At 35.2% G+C, this 22676-nt stretch overlaps 2 protein-coding genes across 3 annotated transcripts; one reads left to right on the top strand and one right to left on the bottom strand.

Annotated features, from left to right (window-relative positions):
* Positions 1 to 5739: 5739 nt before the first annotated feature.
* Positions 5740 to 15565, top strand: LOC112510489 (zinc finger protein BRUTUS-like At1g74770). Of its 2 annotated transcripts, XM_025115918.1 has the most exons (13): positions 5740 to 6096; positions 6472 to 6693; positions 9575 to 9769; positions 9846 to 10198; positions 10560 to 10791; positions 11023 to 12689; positions 13090 to 13314; positions 13404 to 13541; positions 13933 to 14167; positions 14365 to 14424; positions 14674 to 14745; positions 14836 to 14948; positions 15293 to 15565. In XM_025115918.1, exons 1-12 carry the CDS (start codon positions 5848 to 5850, stop codon positions 14935 to 14937), a joined length of 3750 nt encoding a protein of 1249 aa, XP_024971686.1. In that variant the 5' UTR covers positions 5740 to 5847; the 3' UTR covers positions 14938 to 14948; positions 15293 to 15565. The 2 variants fall into 2 exon arrangements, with proteins under 2 accessions (XP_024971686.1, XP_024971685.1); XM_025115917.1 differs by lacking the exon at positions 15293 to 15565 and having other exon boundaries at positions 14836 to 15232.
* Positions 15566 to 16500: 935 nt separating this feature from the next.
* LOC112510082 (pentatricopeptide repeat-containing protein At1g74750-like) lies at positions 16501 to 20899 on the bottom strand. The gene is made up of 2 exons (XM_025115367.1): positions 20825 to 20899; positions 16501 to 19144 (listed from the first exon to the last, which is right to left on the bottom strand). Exon 2 carries the CDS (start codon positions 19139 to 19141, stop codon positions 16625 to 16627), a length of 2517 nt encoding a protein of 838 aa, XP_024971135.1. The 5' UTR covers positions 19142 to 19144; positions 20825 to 20899; the 3' UTR covers positions 16501 to 16624.
* Between the last annotated feature and the right edge of the window lie 1777 nt (positions 20900 to 22676).

Genomic DNA, 22676 nt, shown 5'->3' with positions numbered 1-22676 from the left:
GTGTAACTAACTGTAGATAGACATAATCAAATACATGATAAACATCTCATTTTAAATATAAAAAATCTAAAATATAGTTAGGATAATCATTGAGTTCTAACAGAATACTTAATTATTATATTTATAAAATGTTATATTATTAAATCAAAAATAAATTATTTCGTTATTAAACTTAAATTAAATTATAATAGAAAAATTAAATAAATTACATAAAAAATGAGAACTTTTAAATAGTTGTTTTGATATTAACATTGATATATTTTTTTTAAAATTTATATTTTATTCAAAAATAAAATCATTAATGTTTTCTTAAAAACACATAAAATCGTATTATAACATCGACAAAGACAAATAATAATCGAGATGTGTCTCATTGTATTGTGCGAGTACTCTTCGAGTATTTAAAATAAAGAAGCTCCAAAATATAATATAATTTTTAAAGATTTTAGTTTAATTTTATAGAATATATTAAAAATAGTGTAAATAAAACAAATCACGTAAAAGAGGTACGAAGATCAAATCCTTTACTCCAACCATGTCAGGGCACTATTATCTTATTTGTTGGATCTCAACCCCTCCGTGCATTTTATAATAAACATATATCTTTTATTATTATTAGCTCATTTTTTTTTATTAAAAGGTATTAAAGTTTAAAATCTTATTTTACTTCTGATTGATAAGATGTGTTATTAAAGTTTAAAATCTAAATCAATAAGATTTTTTGTTTTTAACACGTATTTATTTATCATCATTACAAAATTTATATTTAGGTTATATAATTAACATCATTTAAAAGAAATATAAAATGAGTTCAATGTTTTGTTTTCAACTTACTTTTATATTTAGATGTTTTTGTAAAAGTAGGTTCCTATAATTAGATGTAGGAGTTGTTTGTTTACCTCTTAATAATTCTATTAAGAGGCAATTTCTGAATCATTAAGAGGTGAATTTTGTTTGGCAAAAAAAGTATACCTCTTAATGGTTCTAAAACTCTCTGAATGATTTTGTACTTTTGGCCTCCCTTAACCATTAAGAACTCTATGTTCATTGTAAACCAAACAATTATATTTCATTTTGTAAGATATCATGAGAGTCTCTTAATCATTTTAACAACTTAATGATTTTACACAAAATTATTAAGCAACTATCAAAAAAATTTGTAGTCTTGTTTCAATAAATAATTGATTAGGTACTAATAATAATTCGTATTTAATATTTTATAGATATTATATTTTTATAATTTTAAAAATTTACCAAACGAAATTATAAAATAAAGTAAAAAAAAATGTTTTTAGGAACAAATAAAATATCTGGGACACACCGTCCTTCATGTCATATAAATTACGAATGCAAGCTTAATAAAAAATTTATCACAATTTTAAATTGATTTAAAAATTTAAAAATAATAATTTTTAATCATGACGTTAGAACTTTTTGAAGGTGAGTAGCAAAATAGAAAAAGAAAAATAAGAAGAATTGGCGAAGATGGTGAGTGCTGACCATCTCGATTGCGTGACGACAATCCCGTGGCCGGCACACACAATTTTAGCAGCGCGTCGACATGTAGGGACCATGTTGCCATGTCAATGATTCATGGTTCCGTTGAACTCCACGTGGTGTTTCTTGTTGTGAACGCCAAATGCAGCGCAGCTCATCAGCGCGTGAACCACCTGCAAGTGTAGGTTGGGCTTTGTAAAACTTTGGTTTTAAAATAGATGGTAAATTACATGAAAGTAATACTTAATTTAATTTTATTCTTTTTTATAACGTATTTTCAAAATTTTAATTTTTGTATCTATGATATAAAATTTTAAACATTTAAGTATTTAGGTAATTGATTGAAGCATTAATCAGTTATCATATTGATGTGACAAGTGTTGGGGTATCCGATTCAATGTTATTTGCTGGCGTAGTTAGTGACAGTGAAATTTTTTTTAATCTAAAAATAGTTTTCGATCGGTTATCCGAGTGCTTAAATATTTAAAATTTTGCAATTTAGATACCAAAATAAAAGTTTTGAAAGTACATTACCCAAAATATGAATCAAGTTAAAGTACGTTATTTTTTCATACAATTTGTCCTAGAATAAATCTCTATATTATTTATGTTTATTTTTCAAAATAAATGTCTATTTTTTATTTTATTTTTATAGACAAATTGCATGAAAAAGTAACGTATACTTTAACTTGATTCATGTTTTGAGTAACATACTTTCAAAACTTCCATTTTAACACATAAAATGTAAATTTTTAAAATTTTAAGTACTCGAGTAACTGATTGAAGCATTAATCGGTTATCATGCTGATATGACGAGTGATGTGGTATTCAACTCAGTATTATTTGCTAACGTGGTTAGTGACATAAATTTTTTTAAATCTAAAATTAGTCCTTAACAGGTTATCTGGATACTTAAATGTTTAAAACTTTACATCTTAGATACCAAAATAGAAGTTTTAAAAGTAAACATTAAATTAAATCAATTACACAAAAAAATAACTTTTAAATAGTTAATTTTGATACTAACATCGATATTTTTTTAAAAAGTTTTTTAATATCTTTAAATTTATATTTTATCCAAAAAAACATTATTGTTTTCTCAAAACCACATAAAACTATAACATCGATAGAGACAAAAAAAATAAAATGAAACATTAAAATCGAGATGTATATCGTTGCATTGTGCGGGTACCCTTATATTATAAAAAGTTACTCTGACCATTCCTCTTACCTTGATAAACTCGGTTAGCGGTGAGCAAACCCCGTCCAACCCGAAAAATCCAACCGAACCCGACTCAAATTTTATAGAAAACCCCGACCTGCTACCCGATCTAGTTGTTGTTAATTGATATAAGGTAAACAAATTAATTAATGGAAAAAAAACGCTTTTGGAATTTATTAAATAATAACTGAATTAATTTATTCTAAAAATACATTTTATAATCTAGCTTGTGGTTAATTAACCAATAATTTTTCTATAAAAATGATTTTAAAAGGTGAAAAATCAAATTTAGTTTAATACTTTTAATTTATATCATATTTTTTCTATTAAATTTTCATAATTCATTTTTGAGATTCATGTGTTTTATTTCATAATTTTAGAAGTTGTACATGTTATCTATTTATATTTTAAAATTTTATATAATAAATATTATTTTTTTCATATTCCATTTGATGAAATTTAGTTCTATATAATAAAACGTGCCACTTTGAAATTAAATTATAAACAATATAACTTACAATTAGGTTATTGTAAAATTGGATATATTCTATAAAGTTAAAAAAAAGTAAGGGTATTATTGGAAATTTATACAATAAAATGTACAAAATCATATAAATATAATATTTGTTTTCCAATGAAATAGAATTATTGTTTGTAACATTTTAAAAATGGCTTAAATAACGTGGAATTTTTACAAGTCTTGCTTGGTAACATCTTTTAGACAAGATAAAAGGAATAAGGCGTTCGTACGGTTGTCAAAGAAGCAAATAGAACCAAGATGAAGAAGTGTATCAAAGTAAGTTTAATGAGTTTAATGGGTTAACGGGCTTATTTGCTCAGCTAAAATGTGGTGTTTATTTATGGCTTATTCGCATAGAAATGAGCTTATTCACACAGGATGGGAAAAGGGCTCTTGTCCAGATTCAACAAAAAAATAGACAACCATGCTTCTTCACGCCTCCTTCTAGATCCCATCTCAGATTTCGATTTTTGATTTTCGTTTTTATTTTGGATTCAAGAACTGCATCTCCTCCTAGATTCAAGAACTCAATTTTGTTTTTTAATTTTGTTTTCATTTTCTGATTTCATTTTCGCTTTTTGATTTTGTGTTCGTTTTCGATACAAGAATTGCACCTCCTTCCACTCGAATCACCACTTCATCTCCTTCCTAGATTGAAGAACTCGATTTTGTTTTCGTTTTCGATTTCGTTCCAGATTTCTTTTGAACTTTCTGAGGTTCGTTTTTAATTTTGATTTTCATTTCATTTTCAGTTTCGATTTCCTTTGAAATTTCAGATAATTTTTGTCTATTGTTGCCTATTTCAGATTTCATTTTTGATTTCGTTCCAGGTTTCTTTTCAAGTTTCTAATAATTTTTCTTATGTTATATGTTCTCTGTTCCATATTTTGTTTTCGATTTCATTCCAAGTTTCGAGTTCAAAACCCTCTTTACATTTATGTGCTCTTTTCGTCTTTCCCATAACCTAATCGTAACCCTCATCTCTCAAGTTCAGATTGTTCATTGATTGTTTATGGTGTAGATTGTTCCTGATTTCACATATTTTTTTGTTGAAGTTTATCTGATGAACTGAAGGGTAAAACGGTTATTTCTATCTTTCAAATGGTTAATTCAGTAAAAAAAAAAGTAAACAACAACTTATTTTTGTCTAGACAAACAAATTTATCCATACAGAACTTAAGAAAAATTTTGGTAAACAACCCCTCAGTTAAAAATGGAAAAATAATAACTCCTCATTGATGTCTTTTCTAAGAGCAACTCCTCATACTTGTTTTGATACGATAGTCTCTGAGTTCAAGACACTATCGAGCGATGCTATTTCAATAGAAAAGATCACTGTGTAATGGGTTGTCTCAAAATAAATACAACATTCACAACAAATTCTAAAACTTTTCATCAAATTGGAGGATTTACGAGATAAATAATTAAACAAATTCAAATCTTAAAAATTCTCCAAAATTAAAAAGTGAAGAGCGAGAAATTGATTTTTTTATAAATCAATATAGTTAATGTATTATACAAGCCTTTTATCAAACAGTTACTCGGGTAAGCGTTTATTAAGTCATATTACTTTATCAGATGAATATGGTAAGGATCAAGAATCTTACTTGATAAGAGTGAAACAAAGATCAAGAGTTTTACCCGGTAAGTGAGAACGACGACTCTTACCATGATGAGCACTTACCGGGTAAATTGTTGCATGCGATGTCGTTTTGGTGGAGTAAAATCTTACCCGATAAATGTATAATAGTTTTAAATTTTATTGGTAAGCACTTACCGAGTATGTATTTTGTAAACAGCCCCAAGTATTTTGATAGATTATTATTTTGTTTAAAAAAAGTGAATTACGTTTTTAGTCCACGTGGTTTGTTAAAAATTGTAATTTTCGTCCTTGTGATTTAGATATTACGGTTTTTGTTCCTAATAGTTTGTAAATTATTGCAATTTTCATACTTATTATAATTTATTGTTGTTTTACTTCTTTTAGTTTACAATTCATTTACCATTTTATTCTCTTATACTTAAAATGTGAGAATTAGTTCAAGAACAAAAATAATAATAAATTATAGACTATAGCGACGAAAATTGCAAATTTTTAAAAATTGACACTAAAATCGTAGTTTTTAACAAACTATAGGGACTAAAAATGTACTTTATTATTAAAAAATAAAAATAAAAATAAAATCGAATTTTTAAGAAATAATATGACTATGTTTACGGTTAAGACAGGTGTGAAAGGCGCGTGAGGAGAGTAGAGTAGGGGGAGGAGTGCAGCATGATTAGCGCCTCTTCCATGTGCAACGCCGTTAAAAGAATAGGGGCGTTGGCCGTTTGGTATAACGTCTCAATCAACATCACAAACGGCCAAAATTAAATAATTCTAGAAAAATCAATTAAAAATTATTGTACGGAGGTTCGAAGGGGCCAACGCCAGAGAGATAGATGTCCGTCCGGGACTCAGTAGTCGTTATATGCACCACAACTTCCATGCCGGAACTTCCCTTTGTCCCTCTACAGGTTATGTGGCAGTGGTGGACACTTCTATGGCCGACGACTAACACCATTCCGCCCCTTAGGAGGAGGCGGAGATACAGCCTTTAAGTAATTAATGGCGGAATCTCCTCTTATGTCGGCTTTTGAACTTACTGAAATTCCTGGTGTCCGCCTCCGTCAAGCTCCTATACTCTTGCTGTTGCACTTTCACAATGCTCTTCGTGAGGAGCTTGCTGACCTCCGTCGTACTGCGGCGGATGCCTTGGACAGCAGGATCTACGGTCCTGACTTGATTCAGGAACTCCGCCGCAGGTTTGAGTTTCTTAAGCTTGTTAACAAGTATCACTCAGTCGCTGAAGATGAGGTTTCTTCATTTTTCCTGAATTTATTTTCTGTTTTAAGTAATACCGGAACGGAATTTTAAACCGACGGAAATCACTGTATACGTTGATCGGAGTCTGATTATGTTCAATTTGCTATATTTAATTTTCTGTCCCTACCATGTCTATTAGCTTGTTCCGTCACAAAAAATTCCTCTCGTGGTTTTTCCTTTACTGATTTTACTTTGGTGGTTGACTTCTAAAGTTTTGAAAATTTCTGCCTGCTTATAATTGGAAAGTGTTGTTGATTTGTGTCTAAGAAACTGTCAGTTAGCTAAATCTTTGATTTATCCTATGACTCTTTAATTGTAGTGATGGTGATTGAAGTTCTAATGCATATTTCACTTGTTAAATTTCAGGTTATATTTAGAGCGTTGGATGCACATGTAAAGAATGTGGTATCTGCATACTCGCTTGAGCATACGAGCACAAATGATATTCTGGACTCCATTTTCCACTATTTGGATGTTCTGAAGAAGGAAGATAAAAGACGTATTTCCAAGCCGTTTCAAGAACTTGTTTACTTCATTGGTACATTGCAGACCAGCATTTGCAAGCATATGGCCAAAGAAGAGGAGCAGGTATGACACATTATTGTTTACAGTATATCTGATTTGTTCAGTAAACATATCACTTTTGGTTTCAATATATACAAGCTATATTGATAAGTTTGTTTTCTATTCACCATCAATATTAAGAAGATTTACAGAACGGCTCTCCAATCACCAGTCTCATGGTTGTTTATCTTGGATGCATATTCAATGAGTATCTTATTTATGGGGATTATAGATGTTTGTCCATGTTTAAGAACTGCTCATGTAAAAATTTCTTTTCACCAACAGCGTTTAGGAAATGATCTCTTACCAATAAGTACGTCTATGTTGCATGTGTAAGTATTAATTTGAGTGGAATTCCGCTCTTAAGAGATGTCCCAGTCATTTAATAGTTATATAATTAAGTTTCCTTACATTCATATGTCTTTCTATGGACCTTTCAAAACCTTGTCCCCTTCTTGTGATAGCTTGCTTTTCTAAATCATAGATGAAGCTATAGGTTTACAACATAATAATCCACATTCAGACCCTAAATCTGATACATATTTCTTTTGACATAACAAAATTCCCTGTTGGGAGAAGGGTACTTCAAGCCCTTGAAAATATGTAAGAAGCCCAAGCAATCTCTGAATTGAAGAGTCCATACAGAGAAATATAAGAAAATATCGACCCTAAATTTAAGAAAGTTAGGTTGAGACCAAGCTCTTGGAGATTGCTTGAGACCGTACATAGAAATTTAAGAAACGCCAAACCATGGTGGGCTCTCTTCTTGAATGTAATAGCCTAGTGTAGATCCATACATACCTCTTCTCAAGAATGTCATCAAGGCATTCTAGATATCAAGCTACTAGAGAGGCCAATGATGAATAGTAGCAAGACCAAAAGAAATTTGGACAAGTGGGCATCTTTGCAACAAGTGGAAAGGTCTCTTTGCTGTATATATAGTCTTCATGGTGAGATTCATTGTGAGATTTTGTCCCACATAGGAAAATTAGTAGAATCTTACTTGTATTGATGAGCTATATATATGTGAGTTTGAGGCATATCACTTGTCCCATATTGGTATAGTGATAAATTCTTCCTTAGTTTATAATCTTTAAACAACTTGTAGAGTTGTTCAAGGGATCAAGTTAGCTAAAGATGATTTGAACTTGTGTGAATTTTACACATATTAAATGGTCAAAAGATAGCACTGCAGATTGCATGTGACCGTTTTTAACAGTTTGTTCATGATTTTCTGATTTAGATGTGTTAGACCCGTGTTCTAATACCATTTAAGGATATGTGGAACTCTTTGAATCTTAAAAAGGCACTATAGAGAAATGGGGGTTCCTACATATATACATGTTTGATGATTTTTTTCTAGCCAATGTGGGACAGCAACACCTAAGACTGTTCTTGGATAATGGATTCCAAATTTTCAGAGAATTCCAGTGATTCATTAGAAACCGGAAAGTCAGGAACAAAAGACTGGCGGGGAAAAAAGTATGACTCGAACATCAATGTGACATTTGCAGAAGTGAAGTACTTCTGCAAGTTAAGACTCTGTATCCCTTTTGTGCACATGAGTAACTGACAAGTACACGCTGGATATCTGGGATCTAGCTCACTGAAAGCAGCGATACAAATATTATTTTGGTTTTCACTAACGTGAAGTTCTAATAGATACCAAAGTTGTTAAAGGCTCAAAGCGCACTTAGGCGCAAAGGGGTCCGAGGCCTAGGCGCGAGGAGCAGGCGTGAGACGCGGTCCTCAGGAATGCGAGGCGCATCTTATCGGTATACACACACACATGCTCACACGCACACAGTTACACACAACAAGTCTCCAATGCAACAACCAACAGTACTTTGATAGAGGTGAAGGGTTTAAAGCGTGAGCCGTGATGGAGAAGTTTTAAGGTCTGGATATTTATAGAGAAGGAGGCTTGAAGTTCTAAGGACTGAGTATTTAATATTAGGTTTTGACTTATGTTATCTATTTAATAACATCTCTTTTAGAAATCTAGGAGATGAGAAGATGAGAAAACTTATTTAATCTTAGGGTTTAACTAGGTTTTTAGTAACTCCAGTCAAGGCGCAGTGCCTTAGTGAGCCTCGTGCATACGCTAAGCCTCGACTTGAAAAAAGCCCAAGACCTTGAGCCTTACGAGCCTCAGAGCCTCAAGCGCGCTTTTAAAAACTATGATAGATACATCAGCTAAGTTTTGACGTACGCACTTTCCAGATGAAAGAGCATCAACAATCAGAGTTTTCAAATGGATGCATAGGGAGAAGGATTATGTATTATTCATCTATAGTTTCCCTATGTGCATTTTCAAGATGGTTCTATGGTTTTTCTGAATAAGATCCCTGCATTTGAATTTGGAAGCTGATCCAAACCTAGCTTGTGGAGCTTTTTCATTTCTTTCACATGAAAGATACTCGTTCTCTTATTTTTATCACTTACATGGCTTCTATGTTAGGATAAAGAGGACTGTGACTTGACCAATAACATGGAAGGCAAGAAGTATTTAGTCAGATGATGAGATGTTAATTGTTTCATCACAATGGAAGAACGAGGATTCTTCAGAAACAATTTGCTGTTAAATTGAACCTCACTTGTGAATTTTATTAAATTTTCTAATGAAGCCTATTCTTCAAAGAGCCTATATAGACCTTTATTTACTAAAATATACCAGACCAAAAGCATGCTAGAGCTGGTAGAATAAAATCTTATCTAGTTGAAGATAGAATTAACTTAATGACTAAACGTGATCTGGAGCATTGATTTTTTATAATTTGAGCATTTCTTTGTGTACATCCAAATTGCTTGTTGGTTTAAGTTAAAATCCATTGAATGAGTGAATATGAACATTTAATTGTATAAAAGTTGGAACTCAGAAACTACATGATGTACCGTGAAACAGGTATTTCCGTTGCTGACGCTGCAATTCTCAACCCAAGAACAGGCGTCATTTGTTTGGCAGTTCATCTGTAGCGTTCCTATGATACTCTTAGAAGACTTCTTTCGGTGGATGAACTCCTTTCTCTCTCGAGATGAAAGGGAAAATGTTCTGCAATGTATTAAAGAAGTTGTACCTAAGGATTTACTTTTACAAGAGGTATACTCTGACCCAACTTCTGAATCCAATCACAGTTTCATTTACTGATGTACTGTATTGGCATCCATCCTTGAAGGTTGTAATATCCTGTCTTGAAGCAACAGAGCCAACTATCACTGGAGGGTTGAATAAATATGGAAAAGGAACTCTATTCCTCAATGGCCGTGCTAATTTCCGGAAGCTACTTGAACTATATAAATCTGAGGGTCATTGTGGAGAAGCACTGAAGCTAGAGAATGAATATCCAGTCCATGCAACTGTTCAATACAATCCTCTGGGTGGTGCCTCTTTGTGGCATAGTGCCTACCATAAGGATCTGGTGGAAGTTCTGGAGGAGCTATACTCAATTCGAGATTCAAACAGTCTTTCAGGCCTAGCTCCTGCAATTGTTCAGCTAAAGTTTTTTGCTGATGTCATCATATTTTACAGGTAACATACAAATACCATGAATTATGTTTATATCGAACTGTCCTGCTTGATGCAGAAATTTGATGAGCTTTCATTGAAGTTTATTACATTTCTTTACCTTTCCTTAACTGGGACTAGGCATTCCATGTTGTCTTGTAAAAGCCACTAAGAAGTGTGTCATTTCTAAGAGATTTAAATATCAGTCTCGCAGATGTTCTCTTGCAATATCCTGATGACTTTGCTATTGCGGGTGTGTTTTTAACTTCTACTGAGAGAGGATATGAAACAGAGATAGAGAGCAATCCAAGATGCAGTATATTGACACACATACATTGGTTTTTCCATATGTTTACATTTTTTAACCACGGTTTCAAATTCACAGCAGCGCATTGGACAAACTCTTCTACTCAATGTGCATCGAATTGGCTGAAGATTGCCCAGCTCCTTCATATCAACGGTTCTTGGATGACAGTCAAATTGAAGGTTTGCAGTTGTTGCTATACAGTAGGACTGAAAATGTAATGTCAGCAAGAGACTTTGTAGAGAAGCTATGCGAGAAACTGAAAATATGTATGACAGGGATCCGCAAATACCTGACATTTGTGGAAATAGAGGTAAGATCCTTCTTCACTTGGACAAAATTGCGTTGAAACATTTATCAGAAATTTTTTACATATAAATTGCATGACTTTGTAAGCTATAAGCAATCCTATCACAATAGGAAGTATCATATACCGATTACGAACTTGCCGAATTTTCTTGCATTAATTACCTTTAAAGTGACTTAAGACACTAACCATAAAGGTCATCTGGGATGATTGCTTACTTGCTTATGTTTTTGGCAGGTTTTCCCTTCTATAATCATGAACTGCAGCCATGAAATGCAGTGGTGGCTGTTATATGCTGGTCTTGAGATGATGCCACTTGGGTTGCTCAAGTGCACAATTACTTGGTTCTCTGGTCATTTATCGGAGGATGAATCCAAGTCCATTTTGCATAGCATAAAGCAAGGAGGCCTTATGGTTAATAAATCATTATCTTCCCTTTTGTATGAATGGGTACGCATTGGTTACTCAGGTAAAACATCTATTGAAAATTTCAGAAAGGAGTTGCATGAAGTATTCGATAGCAGATGCTCATTTATTTCTGAACAAATCAAGAACAATTCTGGATCTTCATACATGCATATGGACACTCAACTCAACAACAGATCCAACAGCAGGCCATTGGATGCATTAGGTGCAATGGCCAAGAAAGGCATATCTAGCTCTTCTTCTGCCTTTAACAGCGGTAGGATGTCCGATGCATCATACTCTAGTGGGATCAACTTTCATGTACTTTTTCCTCAGAAACTGAAGATATCAACTCCTTTTTCGACATATCCTACCGAGGATAATACTGAGAGTTCCTTCCGCTATCTAGAGTCAAGACCAGTGGATCACATCTTTTTCTTCCACAAAGCTCTCAAGAAGGATATGGAACGTGTAGTCTCTCTTTCTGCTAACCTGGCCGAAAATGATGCTTTCTTCAGAGAGTTATATAGACGCTTCCATCTTTTACGGGTTCTACACAAAATTCACAGTGATGCAGAGGATGAAATTGCATTTCCAGCTTTAGAAGCAAAGGAAATCATCCAAAACAGTAGCCATTCATACTCCATTGATCATAAAATGGATGTTGAATACTTCAATAGGATTTCCTACATTCTCGATCAGGTCTCTGAATTGTATTTCTCCGTTTCCAGCAGAGATGTGGATTCTCAGGGTGGAACAATGCTAATGTATCGTCAGCTATGTCTGAAGCTCCATGACATGTGTAAATGCATGAATAAGATGCTTTCTGATCATGTGAACCATGAAGAAATTGAGCTCTGGCCTTTGTTTAGAGAGCATTTATCTATCAAGGAGCAAGAAAAGATCATAGGATGCATGCTTGGGAGAACAAGAGCGGAAACTCTACAAGAAATGATACCATGGCTTATGGCATTTTTGACAGTAGAAGAACAGAACGCATTGATGTCCGTATGGTTCAAGGCCACCAAGAACACAATGTTTGATCAATGGTTAGGTGAATGGTGGGAGGGTATGCAGAGGTATGCCATTGCCAAGGTTGAAGAGTCAACTGTGCCTACTCAATCAACTGCAGACACATTGGATATAGTCTCAAAGTACTTGCCTACAGAAGGTTTTGATGATCATGGAGGAAATTTATGTGATGAAGACCGCAAGTTATCTAAAGAAAATATGATCAATCATAAAGTTATGCACCGGCAAACTTCTAATGCAGATTATAGAGAAAAGAAATTAAGCAAATACCAAGGCAAAGACCAGCCTGTGGAGAGCTGTAAAGTTTGCAGTGAGCTTGACAAGACAAATACTGAGGTATCAAATGTTGCTGATCAAACCGAACCATTGACTCAAGAAGAACTGGAGGCTAAAATTAGAAGAGTGCATTGTGACCCAACATTGGAGCCTCAGGAAAAATCAATCATAATCCAGAACCTGCTAATGAGGTTGAAATTAGTTTTGCACGTTCCTTTCTTTATTTATTTTAAGCAGAACTGTAGGATTTTCCCAAGCAGACCAAAAAAATTTAGCATCTACATTTTTAAACAAGGATTTTATCATGGAGAAATATGGTCCATAAAAAAATGTTATATGAATCAGGGAACTAATTCAATACATGTCTTAACACATAGATACCAATCTGGACATAAACTTACCTTTGTTAGCTATTCGGGTAAGAGCTGTTTTACTCTTGACAGTCATTAATCATTTAATCTGCATAAATAACTTAGCTGATTGGGTGCAATTACTTATTTGCTTCGGACACTGGTGTCTTGTTGCCACTAATAGTGGAGGTTTGTGTGTTCTTTGTTCTTCCGTAATTTTGAGAGTTCCATTTTTTCTCAGCCGCTGGATCAATACACAAAAAAAATCTCATCCAGAGGTTGATGTGCTAGATAACGAGCAAGACATTCCAGGTGTGTATCCATCTTACCGTGACTCTAACAAATTAGTTTTTGGATGCGAACACTACAAGAGGAACTGCAAACTTGTTGCTTCCTGTTGCAACAAGTTATACACTTGCCGACGTTGCCATGATGATGCTGAGGGGACTGATCACTTGATGGACAGGTACAAGTGCATCTTTAATTCGTCCCTGTATGAGCAGGAATGTTTTATAAGTTCCTCATGTACTTTATCCTGGTTTTGTCAACATGCAGAAAAGCCACGAGTATGATGATGTGCATGAAATGCTTAATAATACAACCCGTTGGTCCAACATGTTCAACAGTTTCTTGTAACAATCTGTCTATGGCCAGATACTACTGCCCTATTTGCAAATTCTTTGATGATGAAAGGTGATTTATTGAATGCTTATATACTTCTTAATTCGATCTTCCAGTTAAAGAATCCAAGTTCAGTTCCTTTAGTTTTGTTTTATACATGTATTCTAACATGTCCAGAAAAAAATAATCCAGCCTCTGAACACAGTTTACAATCATTGTACAAATGTCAAGCCAGTATTACAATACATATTGCCTGCTCTATCCCTTTAAATTTTGTAGCTAATGAGATGGATTGATGAATGTAACCTCTTCTAACTGAGAGTTTATAAGACAAATGAAGGCAAGTTTTATAGCATATGGATGATAGATAGTTCATGCTTCCCATGAATTGACAAATTGATTGTCCTCCCTTCTAGTCTTCATATTGATTCTCTTTGTTGATCCATTAAAATTCTGTGAACAGGCATATCTACCACTGCCCTTTCTGTAACCTCTGCAGACTTGGGAAGGGTCTGGGCATCGATTATTTCCACTGCATGAATTGCAATGCCTGCATGTCAAGGTCTCTCTCTGTGCATATCTGCAGAGAAAAGTGTCTTGAAGACAATTGCCCGATATGCCATGAATACATCTTCACATCAAGCAATCCTGTGAAGGCCCTTCCGTGTGGTCATATAATGCATTCATCATGTTTTCAGGTATTCATCTCTTATCTTTGAGGTTATTCATTTCTGAATGAAATGCTCATGATTATGAGACTCGGAATTAGCCTCTTTAGGAAGTGCTAGGCGTAGTCTGCAGACAGACTTCACCCTAACAAGGCCTAGAAGTTCCCTTTTCCTTCAATCTGGATATGTTCTACACTGCTTTATTGACTCTTCGATTCTGCTGTCAGGAATACACTTGCTCCAACTATACTTGCCCAATATGCAGCAAATCATTGGGGGATATGCAGGTGAGTTTGTTAGCAACCTACTATGCATAGAAGTTCCTTTTATACATATTTGAATTAATAGAAACCAGTACGTATTTTTCAACCATCTTGCTAATGTGAAGCAACTTGCCACACATTCATCTAATGTGATCAATATTATTATTTAAGTATGCTTCAAACACTGATGCATTTATTCGACTCCAGAAGTCAAGAATATGCCTCTTGTTTGTTAAATAATTTCCTGCAAGTTGAATTTTCACCATCTCCCAGGTATACTTTGGAATGTTGGATGCAATGTTGGCTGAAGAGAAAATTCCAGAGGAGTACTCCGGCAAGACTCAGGTTGAGAAATGCTCCATACAAATATGGAAATGTAGATGGTGCTATATGAAATGCCTATTGTTGGGACTAATTTCTAACAATGATTTTCAGGAAATTTTATGCAACGACTGTGAGAAGAGAGGAAGTGTATCATTCCATTGGCTGTACCACAAATGCCGGCATTGTGGTTCCTACAACACTCGTGTTATCTGACTTGGTATACTGTGAGTGCAGTTTGACTTTGTGCTCCGTAGCCATAATTGTACATCCTAGCTTTAGTATAATTAAGTTCCATCATTTTACAAGTTAGTCTTAGAAGTATTTTTGTTTGCAGTACGACTGAACATTAGTCCTCAAATCAACCAATTTCCCATTATGTGGAAATTTATGTATTTAGAGGATGCTTGTTTATAAGTGTATTGTATATATAGACTCTGAAACCAACATCTGAAAATGGTAGTTTGGATGGATGAATCATACCTCAATGCCAACATTTCAAAGGGTGAAAGCTGCCTATATATAGAAAGAAATAACAATACTTTGGCTTACCTATTTATATATACTGCAGGAGGGAAGCATACTGTTTTAAGTCGTGGACACCAATGTGGCTTAAGTTATGGTGTCGATGATATTTCGAAGCAGCAGATGAATTTAAGATGACGAAATAGGAATAAGCCACACAAATAAAACCCCCTAGAAGAGTATGCATGCAGATATTGCTTATTTACTTGAAAGTCGAGTTGAGAAAAAAATAGAATAACTAGGAGTAAAGCACCAACTTCAGTCTTCACCATTTTGTGTGTGTTTGTGTATGTATTATATGGCATCGTCCAAAGGCTTGCACTCCTTGGAACCCATGGTATCATCATTCGGCCCAAAATTGTTGACGATATTGTCGTTGGAGTCATGATCTTGAACTAGAGAGAAAAAGGGAAAAGATTTCATCCTCTTGCATATGACGATGCCTTGTCAAGTAACCGACTTAACCAACATGCATTACACCATCCAATCATTGACTGGCTGCCATGTGTATACGAGTGATGTGAAACATGGATCATACATGTGTAACCCCCCTTAACCCCTTCGTCAGCAGTCGGCACATATTGAACATGTAGATGGTTGGACAAAACCATGGTTCTAATAAGATGCAAGTCAATCTTAGGGTCCGTTTACCAAATGCTTACTTGGGTAAGCGTTTACCAAGTTATATTATCTTGTCAGATGAATATGGCAATGACCAAGAATCTTACTCGGTAAGAGCGAAGTAAAGACCGAATGTTTTACACGGTAAGTGAGGACAATGATTCTTACCACATCGGCTAAATTGTTGCATAGAAAGTCGTTTTTTGTTGACTAAAATCTTACCTAGTAAGTAAATGATAGTGTTGAATTTTACCGCTAAGTGGTTACTGGGTAAGTGTTTGGTAAACGACCCCTTAATATAACAGATTCATCACCCTGCAGTGGCATGAGCCAAATATTTCACCTTAGATAATGAAACTTCAAAATCTTTAAAACAAAAAATACATTTAATTTTAATAGATTCTTTATTTTAAACGGTTATAATAATCGTGTAATTTAATTTAAAACTAGAATTGTGCAAAGAAAACATCAAAATCGACTATGTAACTTTCTACAATATAAAAACTTTTTATCATATTTTTTATTTAACATGACAATTTTTACGAGAAATAATAATAATAATTAATAATAATAATAATAATAATAATAATGATAGTAATAATAAAGCGTTCATTCTGTTTTTGATGAATACTACTTACATGACAAATTACAATTCTCCAGCATCTGCAAAAAAGGCTTCATCGGAGCCCATCTTCTTCACCAAAACCAGAAGCTAAGCTAATGGCGATGGCCATCCGCAAAATTGTTACTAACGCTACTACAATAAATGCATCCGTTCCACATACGATTGAACCAACCACCGGCTAAGCGGCTCACCACACCCCACGAAACACCCGGTATTCCCATTCTCTGTAAAAAATGGAAAGCCGAAAATGTTCAGCAGCTCCTGCACCGATTGCCTAACTAACGAGCTCCCTGTCACCCGACTCCTCCGCCCCCATCCTGTCACTATGTCAATCCGGCTCGGACACACTCCTGAAGACAGCATCTCCCTCCGAAACCACGCCAATGTCCTCGATAACGCCGTCACTGCCGTCCCCTCCGACATCACGTGAAGATTTATAAGCCAATAACACGAGCTTTTCTTCCGAACCGCATCCGGGTACACGTTTTTCTCTGCCGCCACCTCCCACACCGACCCCGCCTCTTCTTTCAGCCCTGATTTGTGCAAGAAATCCACCACTGCGTCCACCAGCCCTCGCTTGCTCTCCCTGTCCTCGCTGTGCATAAGATCCAAGAATTCACTTACGTGATCCCGAACGTTTTGCCCATCAGGTCCCGCAGCCGGCATCGACCGTAAAAAAGCATGTGCCGGGTGGCCTGTGACGCCCATCAGCTCGCAACAAAACATCATATCGAACGAAGACTGGGCCTCGGTACAGCAACTAAGCAACAACGTGTAAGTCTGTAAAGAAGGGTTCAGTCCTAAACTGTGCATGCTCTGGACCAGATTATAAGCATCCGAAAGCCGGTGAACCCGAAGAAAAGCACTCAACAGAGAGTTACAAGTGGGCACGTTAGGAAGCAAACCCGCGTTTAACATGGCTCGATACCAAGCCCACGCCTTTTCGACATTTCCCGACTTCCCCCATAAATCCACGAGAAGCCCGTAAACAGGTTCATCCGGGATCCAGTTCTTTCGCGTCATCTCTTCAAAAACAGCCTCGGCTTCTTCAAGATACCCGCAGTGGCCAAGAACCTCCATAACGATGCTGTAAGTCACTTTATCGGGCTCAAAACCAGCATTTTGCATATCACGATACAGCTTTAATGCAGTCGGGTAGTTTCTTGCTTTGGTTTGTAAAGCGATCATGATGTTATACGTCACTAAGTTCGGCACACACCCCTGGCTAACCATCTCGCAAAATAGTTTCAGAGCCGCATCCAAGTGACCCGCCTTTCCAAGGCAATTGATGATGACGCTGAACGTGAACGTATCTGGCGAAAGCCCAGCTTCTTGCATCCTCTGGTACATTCCCATGGCTACATCAAGATAGCCAGCTTTTGCATGGATGTCGATCAGGGTGCAGTACGTGACTCGGTCTGGTTCGATGCCTTCTCGTTGCATCTGGTCAAAAACTTCAAGAGATTTGTTCAGAAAATTTGCACGTCCATAGCTATGAATCAGCCGGTTGTACGTCACAACGTTTGGAGGGTACCCATCTCGAACCATCTGATCAAGCAGCTTGTTGATCTCCCCAAACTGCTTGGCTCGACCCAAGATGCCAACCATGGTTGTGTATGTATGACCATCATGTTTGAACCCCGGCTGCCGTTTTAGCCAATAGAAAAAGCTAAGGGCAACCGAAGAATCTTGAAGCTGTTTAAGAACTTGATTCGCTTGATATGCATCTAACGAACAGTTTAGACTCCATAGCGCCTCTTCGGCTGCTGGGCCCCACTTCCGTTGTCGTAATATCTGAAAAACGCTCTCCACCATATGCGCTGAGCTGGAAAACTGCCTGCCCGCCGGAGGAACTGCCTTTACTGACAGCATTTCAGCTGCACGAAATTCAGGAGCTCGTGGACGAACCATGAACTGATTTACACAATCTTTTGATTTTCTTGATACATTGTGATCTTGAACATTGTTGAAACCTTTACCATAAACGTACTTTTCCGCTTTACCTTTATTTACATTTCCGGTGGTTTTAGCACTTGGTCTTGTTGTTGTAGCTGGTGGTTCGACCTTTTTGTACGCTTTAGCATTTGACGAGTTGGTGGTGGTGCTTGAAGTTGTTGTCTCTGGTTCGACCTTTTTGTAGGTTTTCATGTTCGACGAACCGGTGTTTCTAAGGCGGGGTCGAGCCTGCTGAACCATGTAGTTCTGAGTGGAGTCAACCATTGCGCTCCCTTCAGTCATGGGAATCTTGTAGTTGACCACATCGTTTAAGAAGTTGACCGCTGCAATACCAGCCCTGACAAAATGACCGCTAGTAAGACCAGACGGCTGCAGTGTGTCGCTATCATCAGCATAACTTACACACTCAGTTTTTCCCAATGAGTTTGACTTTGTTGGGTGAGAAACCTGAAGGTCAACTATCTTGGGCTCGGTTTTATTTGCATTCAGTATGCTTGTGGAAGTTTTGGGCACCAAGATGGATGTTGTTTGTGGATGTCGAACTCCATTTGTTGTCGTCGTTTGCCTCTTGGAAGTGCAAGTTTCATCTTCCGAACAAGTGCAGGAACTCCCATCTGCACTACATCTTGACCCATTGAGGAAAAACGACCGAGCCGATTGGGAGAGAACACCGAGCTGCTTTGTACGCAACATGGTCTGCAGAAGTTGTATGAACAATTTAGCTTATAACCAAAGGGTCATTGGCCCAACAGTATCCGGGTTACTAGTAAAGCACAACCTCCATGGAGGTCAAAGGGTTCAAACCTCAACAAAGGTGAGGAGTGTATGCGAGTGTCTTTTTCCGTAGACAAATAGTATATACTTAAAAAATAACTGTGTTACGTATGCCACCCAAAAATAACTGTGTTATCCCAAAGGGTCATTGGCCCAGTGGACGGTGGTATCCCAGGTTACAATAGATCCCAACCTCCCTGGACGTCAAAGTTCAAGCCTCACCAAACGTGAGGAGTGTTTTGCTTAAATATTATATATGTTACAAAAAGATATAAATAAACTACGCCTAACAAAGAAACATTGATCGAACCGGCAAAAGGAGAATCATACCAATAACATCCAACGTATTACAGCAAGAACTTGATGGTGTTAACCAAGAAACTTTAGGTAACACAAGAACTCCTAGTTTAAAAAGAACGCAACTTTGAAAGGGGTGTTGGAGCTTTGGACGGATTTGAGAACTAAGAAAGTGTTCTTCCATCAACCAAATGTCTTAATTACCCTTCAACCATGACAAGTTAGAGGAATTTCGTGAACCAAAACCAATATCGTTGGTTCTTTCTTATGATGATTATTGGCGAGCGAGTATAGAAAAGGTTACCATAAAAGGAAATGTTTCAACTAGGTTAGTCTTATGTTAAATCATTATACTAGAAGTTCTGGTTACTAATTCATAATGCTTTAAAACATACAAACAATTTCGATCTTTGCATACTCCCTCCTTCCTTTAAAAGGAATGAACTCTATATTAGCAATTCAGACTTGAAAGTTAGCCATATTTCATGAATCCAGTTAGCAGGCCTTATGGCCACTCGCAAGTCGCAACCCCAATTTGTTAGCTTATAATCTTAACCATATGGGTTTAGTTTAAAGAAATCAATAATTAGACATTGATCTATAACAGGATTAAAGCCACAAGAATTGAAGAAGAAATGCAGCCCCGACTTGGCAAAGAGTGAGCAACAAGAATTTATGCATAAAAAAGGCAATAAAGATAACAAAAAAGAGACACAATCGGTCTAATCAAGCATCCTACTATGTTTCAGCTCGTTGTTCTAAGAAGATCATACCCATTCAGCACCACTTTCCCAGAAAAAAAATCCCCAATTTTGAATTTCAAGGTCACCTGGTACTTCACAAATGTACCCAAACAATTTCGACTTTGCAGCTCTAATAACCTTTTATTTTCTTAAATTTCCAACAAATTTACGGTCCTGCAATCTTTCTGGACTGAAACATAACAAATTCAACCAATTGTAGTCTCAAAAGGGAAATCATTTGACACCCAGAACTCAGAAGGATATTCAAATGTTGTGATTTATTCAGGGGGGTCGACGTCGGCAAAATTTTGGTGCGAAAAATTCATACGAAACCAAAGAATGGAAGAATTCCAGCAAAAACCCTATTCTCCATTAAACAAAATCTTAACAGAAAACACATAATTACTAACCCTAGTGATGATCAGAAGGAGGTAGCCCCATTTGACCAAGCAGTCAACATTTGAATGGGTTATGAAACCAACCCAGATGAGAAGAGGAGAGAAGAGAAGAGAAGAGATCAAAGATGATGCCATTAACAACGATCAAAGACGATTGTGATTACCTGAAGGAAGGAAGAATGGAGGTGGCGGCTACTTTGCTGTCAAGACATGAGTTTGTTCTCCAGGCCAATTGGGAGGGGGAGTTTGTGTGAGATTTTTCTATTTATGTGATTTGTAAACCCTATGATTTTGTGAAGTTTTTTCTGCTGATTTTCCTATCCACGTGTTCCACCCTTCACGGGTTTAATCTGACAAACCCTCTTTTTCATTTCCATTTCTAAATTTATAAAATTAGTTAGTAGGATATTTTATTTTATTAAAAATTATATTAAAATTGAACCAACTTTTATCTAATTTTTATTTTGGGAAACTAACTTTTAAAATCGTTATTTTGATGAACCAACTTGCACCTGATTCCTATTTTAAAGAACCAACTTTCAAAATCGTCATTTTGGGGAACTTACTTGCACTTGATTTCTATTTTGGGGAACCAACTTGCAAAATAATAATAGAAAAATAACTAAAATTCGTTTTTTTCCTCCAAAAATCAATGCAATAAAATCTATTTTTCATTTCAAAGCTCGTTTTTTTAATTCAGATATCAAACTGAACATTTTAAAAAAAAATCCAATTTACCACAATAATTTTTTTTTTTTTACTATTGCAAAAAAAATCAATTTAATAGAAAAAAATTAATTGATGCAATAAAAAATAAATATTAAATATCACATTCAAGATTTTTATATCTAACCAATCCGTATCAATTAATTTTTTTTCTATTAAATTGATTTTTTAAAAACATTTTTTAAAAAAACTTGTTAAAATGTTTAAAAATGTCTTACAAACTTATTGTAACATTTTTAGATAAGACATTTTTTGACTTGGTCCTATAAACTCAAGTCTTATGAAATATCTTTTTAAGACACATTTCTATATTTTAGACATCCTATAAAATCAATTTTGTTCTAGTAGATATTTATGGGACACTATTTGAAAAAATTGTCCTATAAAAAGCTGGAATTTTAGGACACTTTCTCAAATTTGTCTATAAAATAGGTAATACGATGTTTTATATTAAAAGTGTCATAAAAACTTGTTAATATATCCAAAAACGTCCTATAAACATATTCCTTTAAATAAGACGCTTTATTTTTTTTCCCTGTAAATTAAGTCTTATGAGCAATCTATCAGAATTTTGTGGCGTCCTATAAATTCAATTTTTTATACTGTATAGATTAATATGTTTGTATAGATTTAGAAGGTTTTTGTTTGTGAGTGTTTTTTCATAGATGGAATGTGCGTGTTTTTTAATTTGGAGGGGCATGTTTGGAAGAAAAAAAAGTTGACTTTCTGCATAAAGTTCTCCTTCAAGTCTTACTGAATAAGCCACTTTATATGTTATTAAGTCACTGTCAAACAATCATGTATAGTTGTCGGTATAAGCTATAATGTAACATTGCAGTTACATAACAAACAATTACAGAACCATCATTAAATTAATTTAGTTTCAAAAACCTCAAAATACAGGATAACGATTTACAACCTAAAATACATAATTTAAAGCTTATAATTTACATAACAAACCATAACATAATCGTCGGGGACATGTCTACCTGGAACATACAAAGTTACAAACTATATACAACACAAAAGAATAACATATACCTATACCAAAAGTAGGCTTCACACGTCAATCCCTAATCGATAAGCTATAAAGCTTAGTGAATTCATGTGGAAATATGTGGTTATAATATGTTATATAAACGAACATACTAGGAAAAGAAGGACTCGAAAGAAAGTTTGCACAACGACACTACAACAACAACTTAGTTATACCACATAATGTCATTTACAATACTTTAAATGTGGGAATCACAAAGGGATTTTCAACATTGAAAGACATCATTACAATCA

Source organism: Cynara cardunculus (assembly GCF_001531365.2).
Source record: "Cynara cardunculus var. scolymus isolate 2C chromosome LG 3, CcrdV1, whole genome shotgun sequence".
Classification (NCBI taxonomy): Eukaryota; Viridiplantae; Streptophyta; class Magnoliopsida; order Asterales; family Asteraceae; genus Cynara; species Cynara cardunculus.
This window is presented reverse-complemented; position numbering and strand designations above follow the sequence as displayed.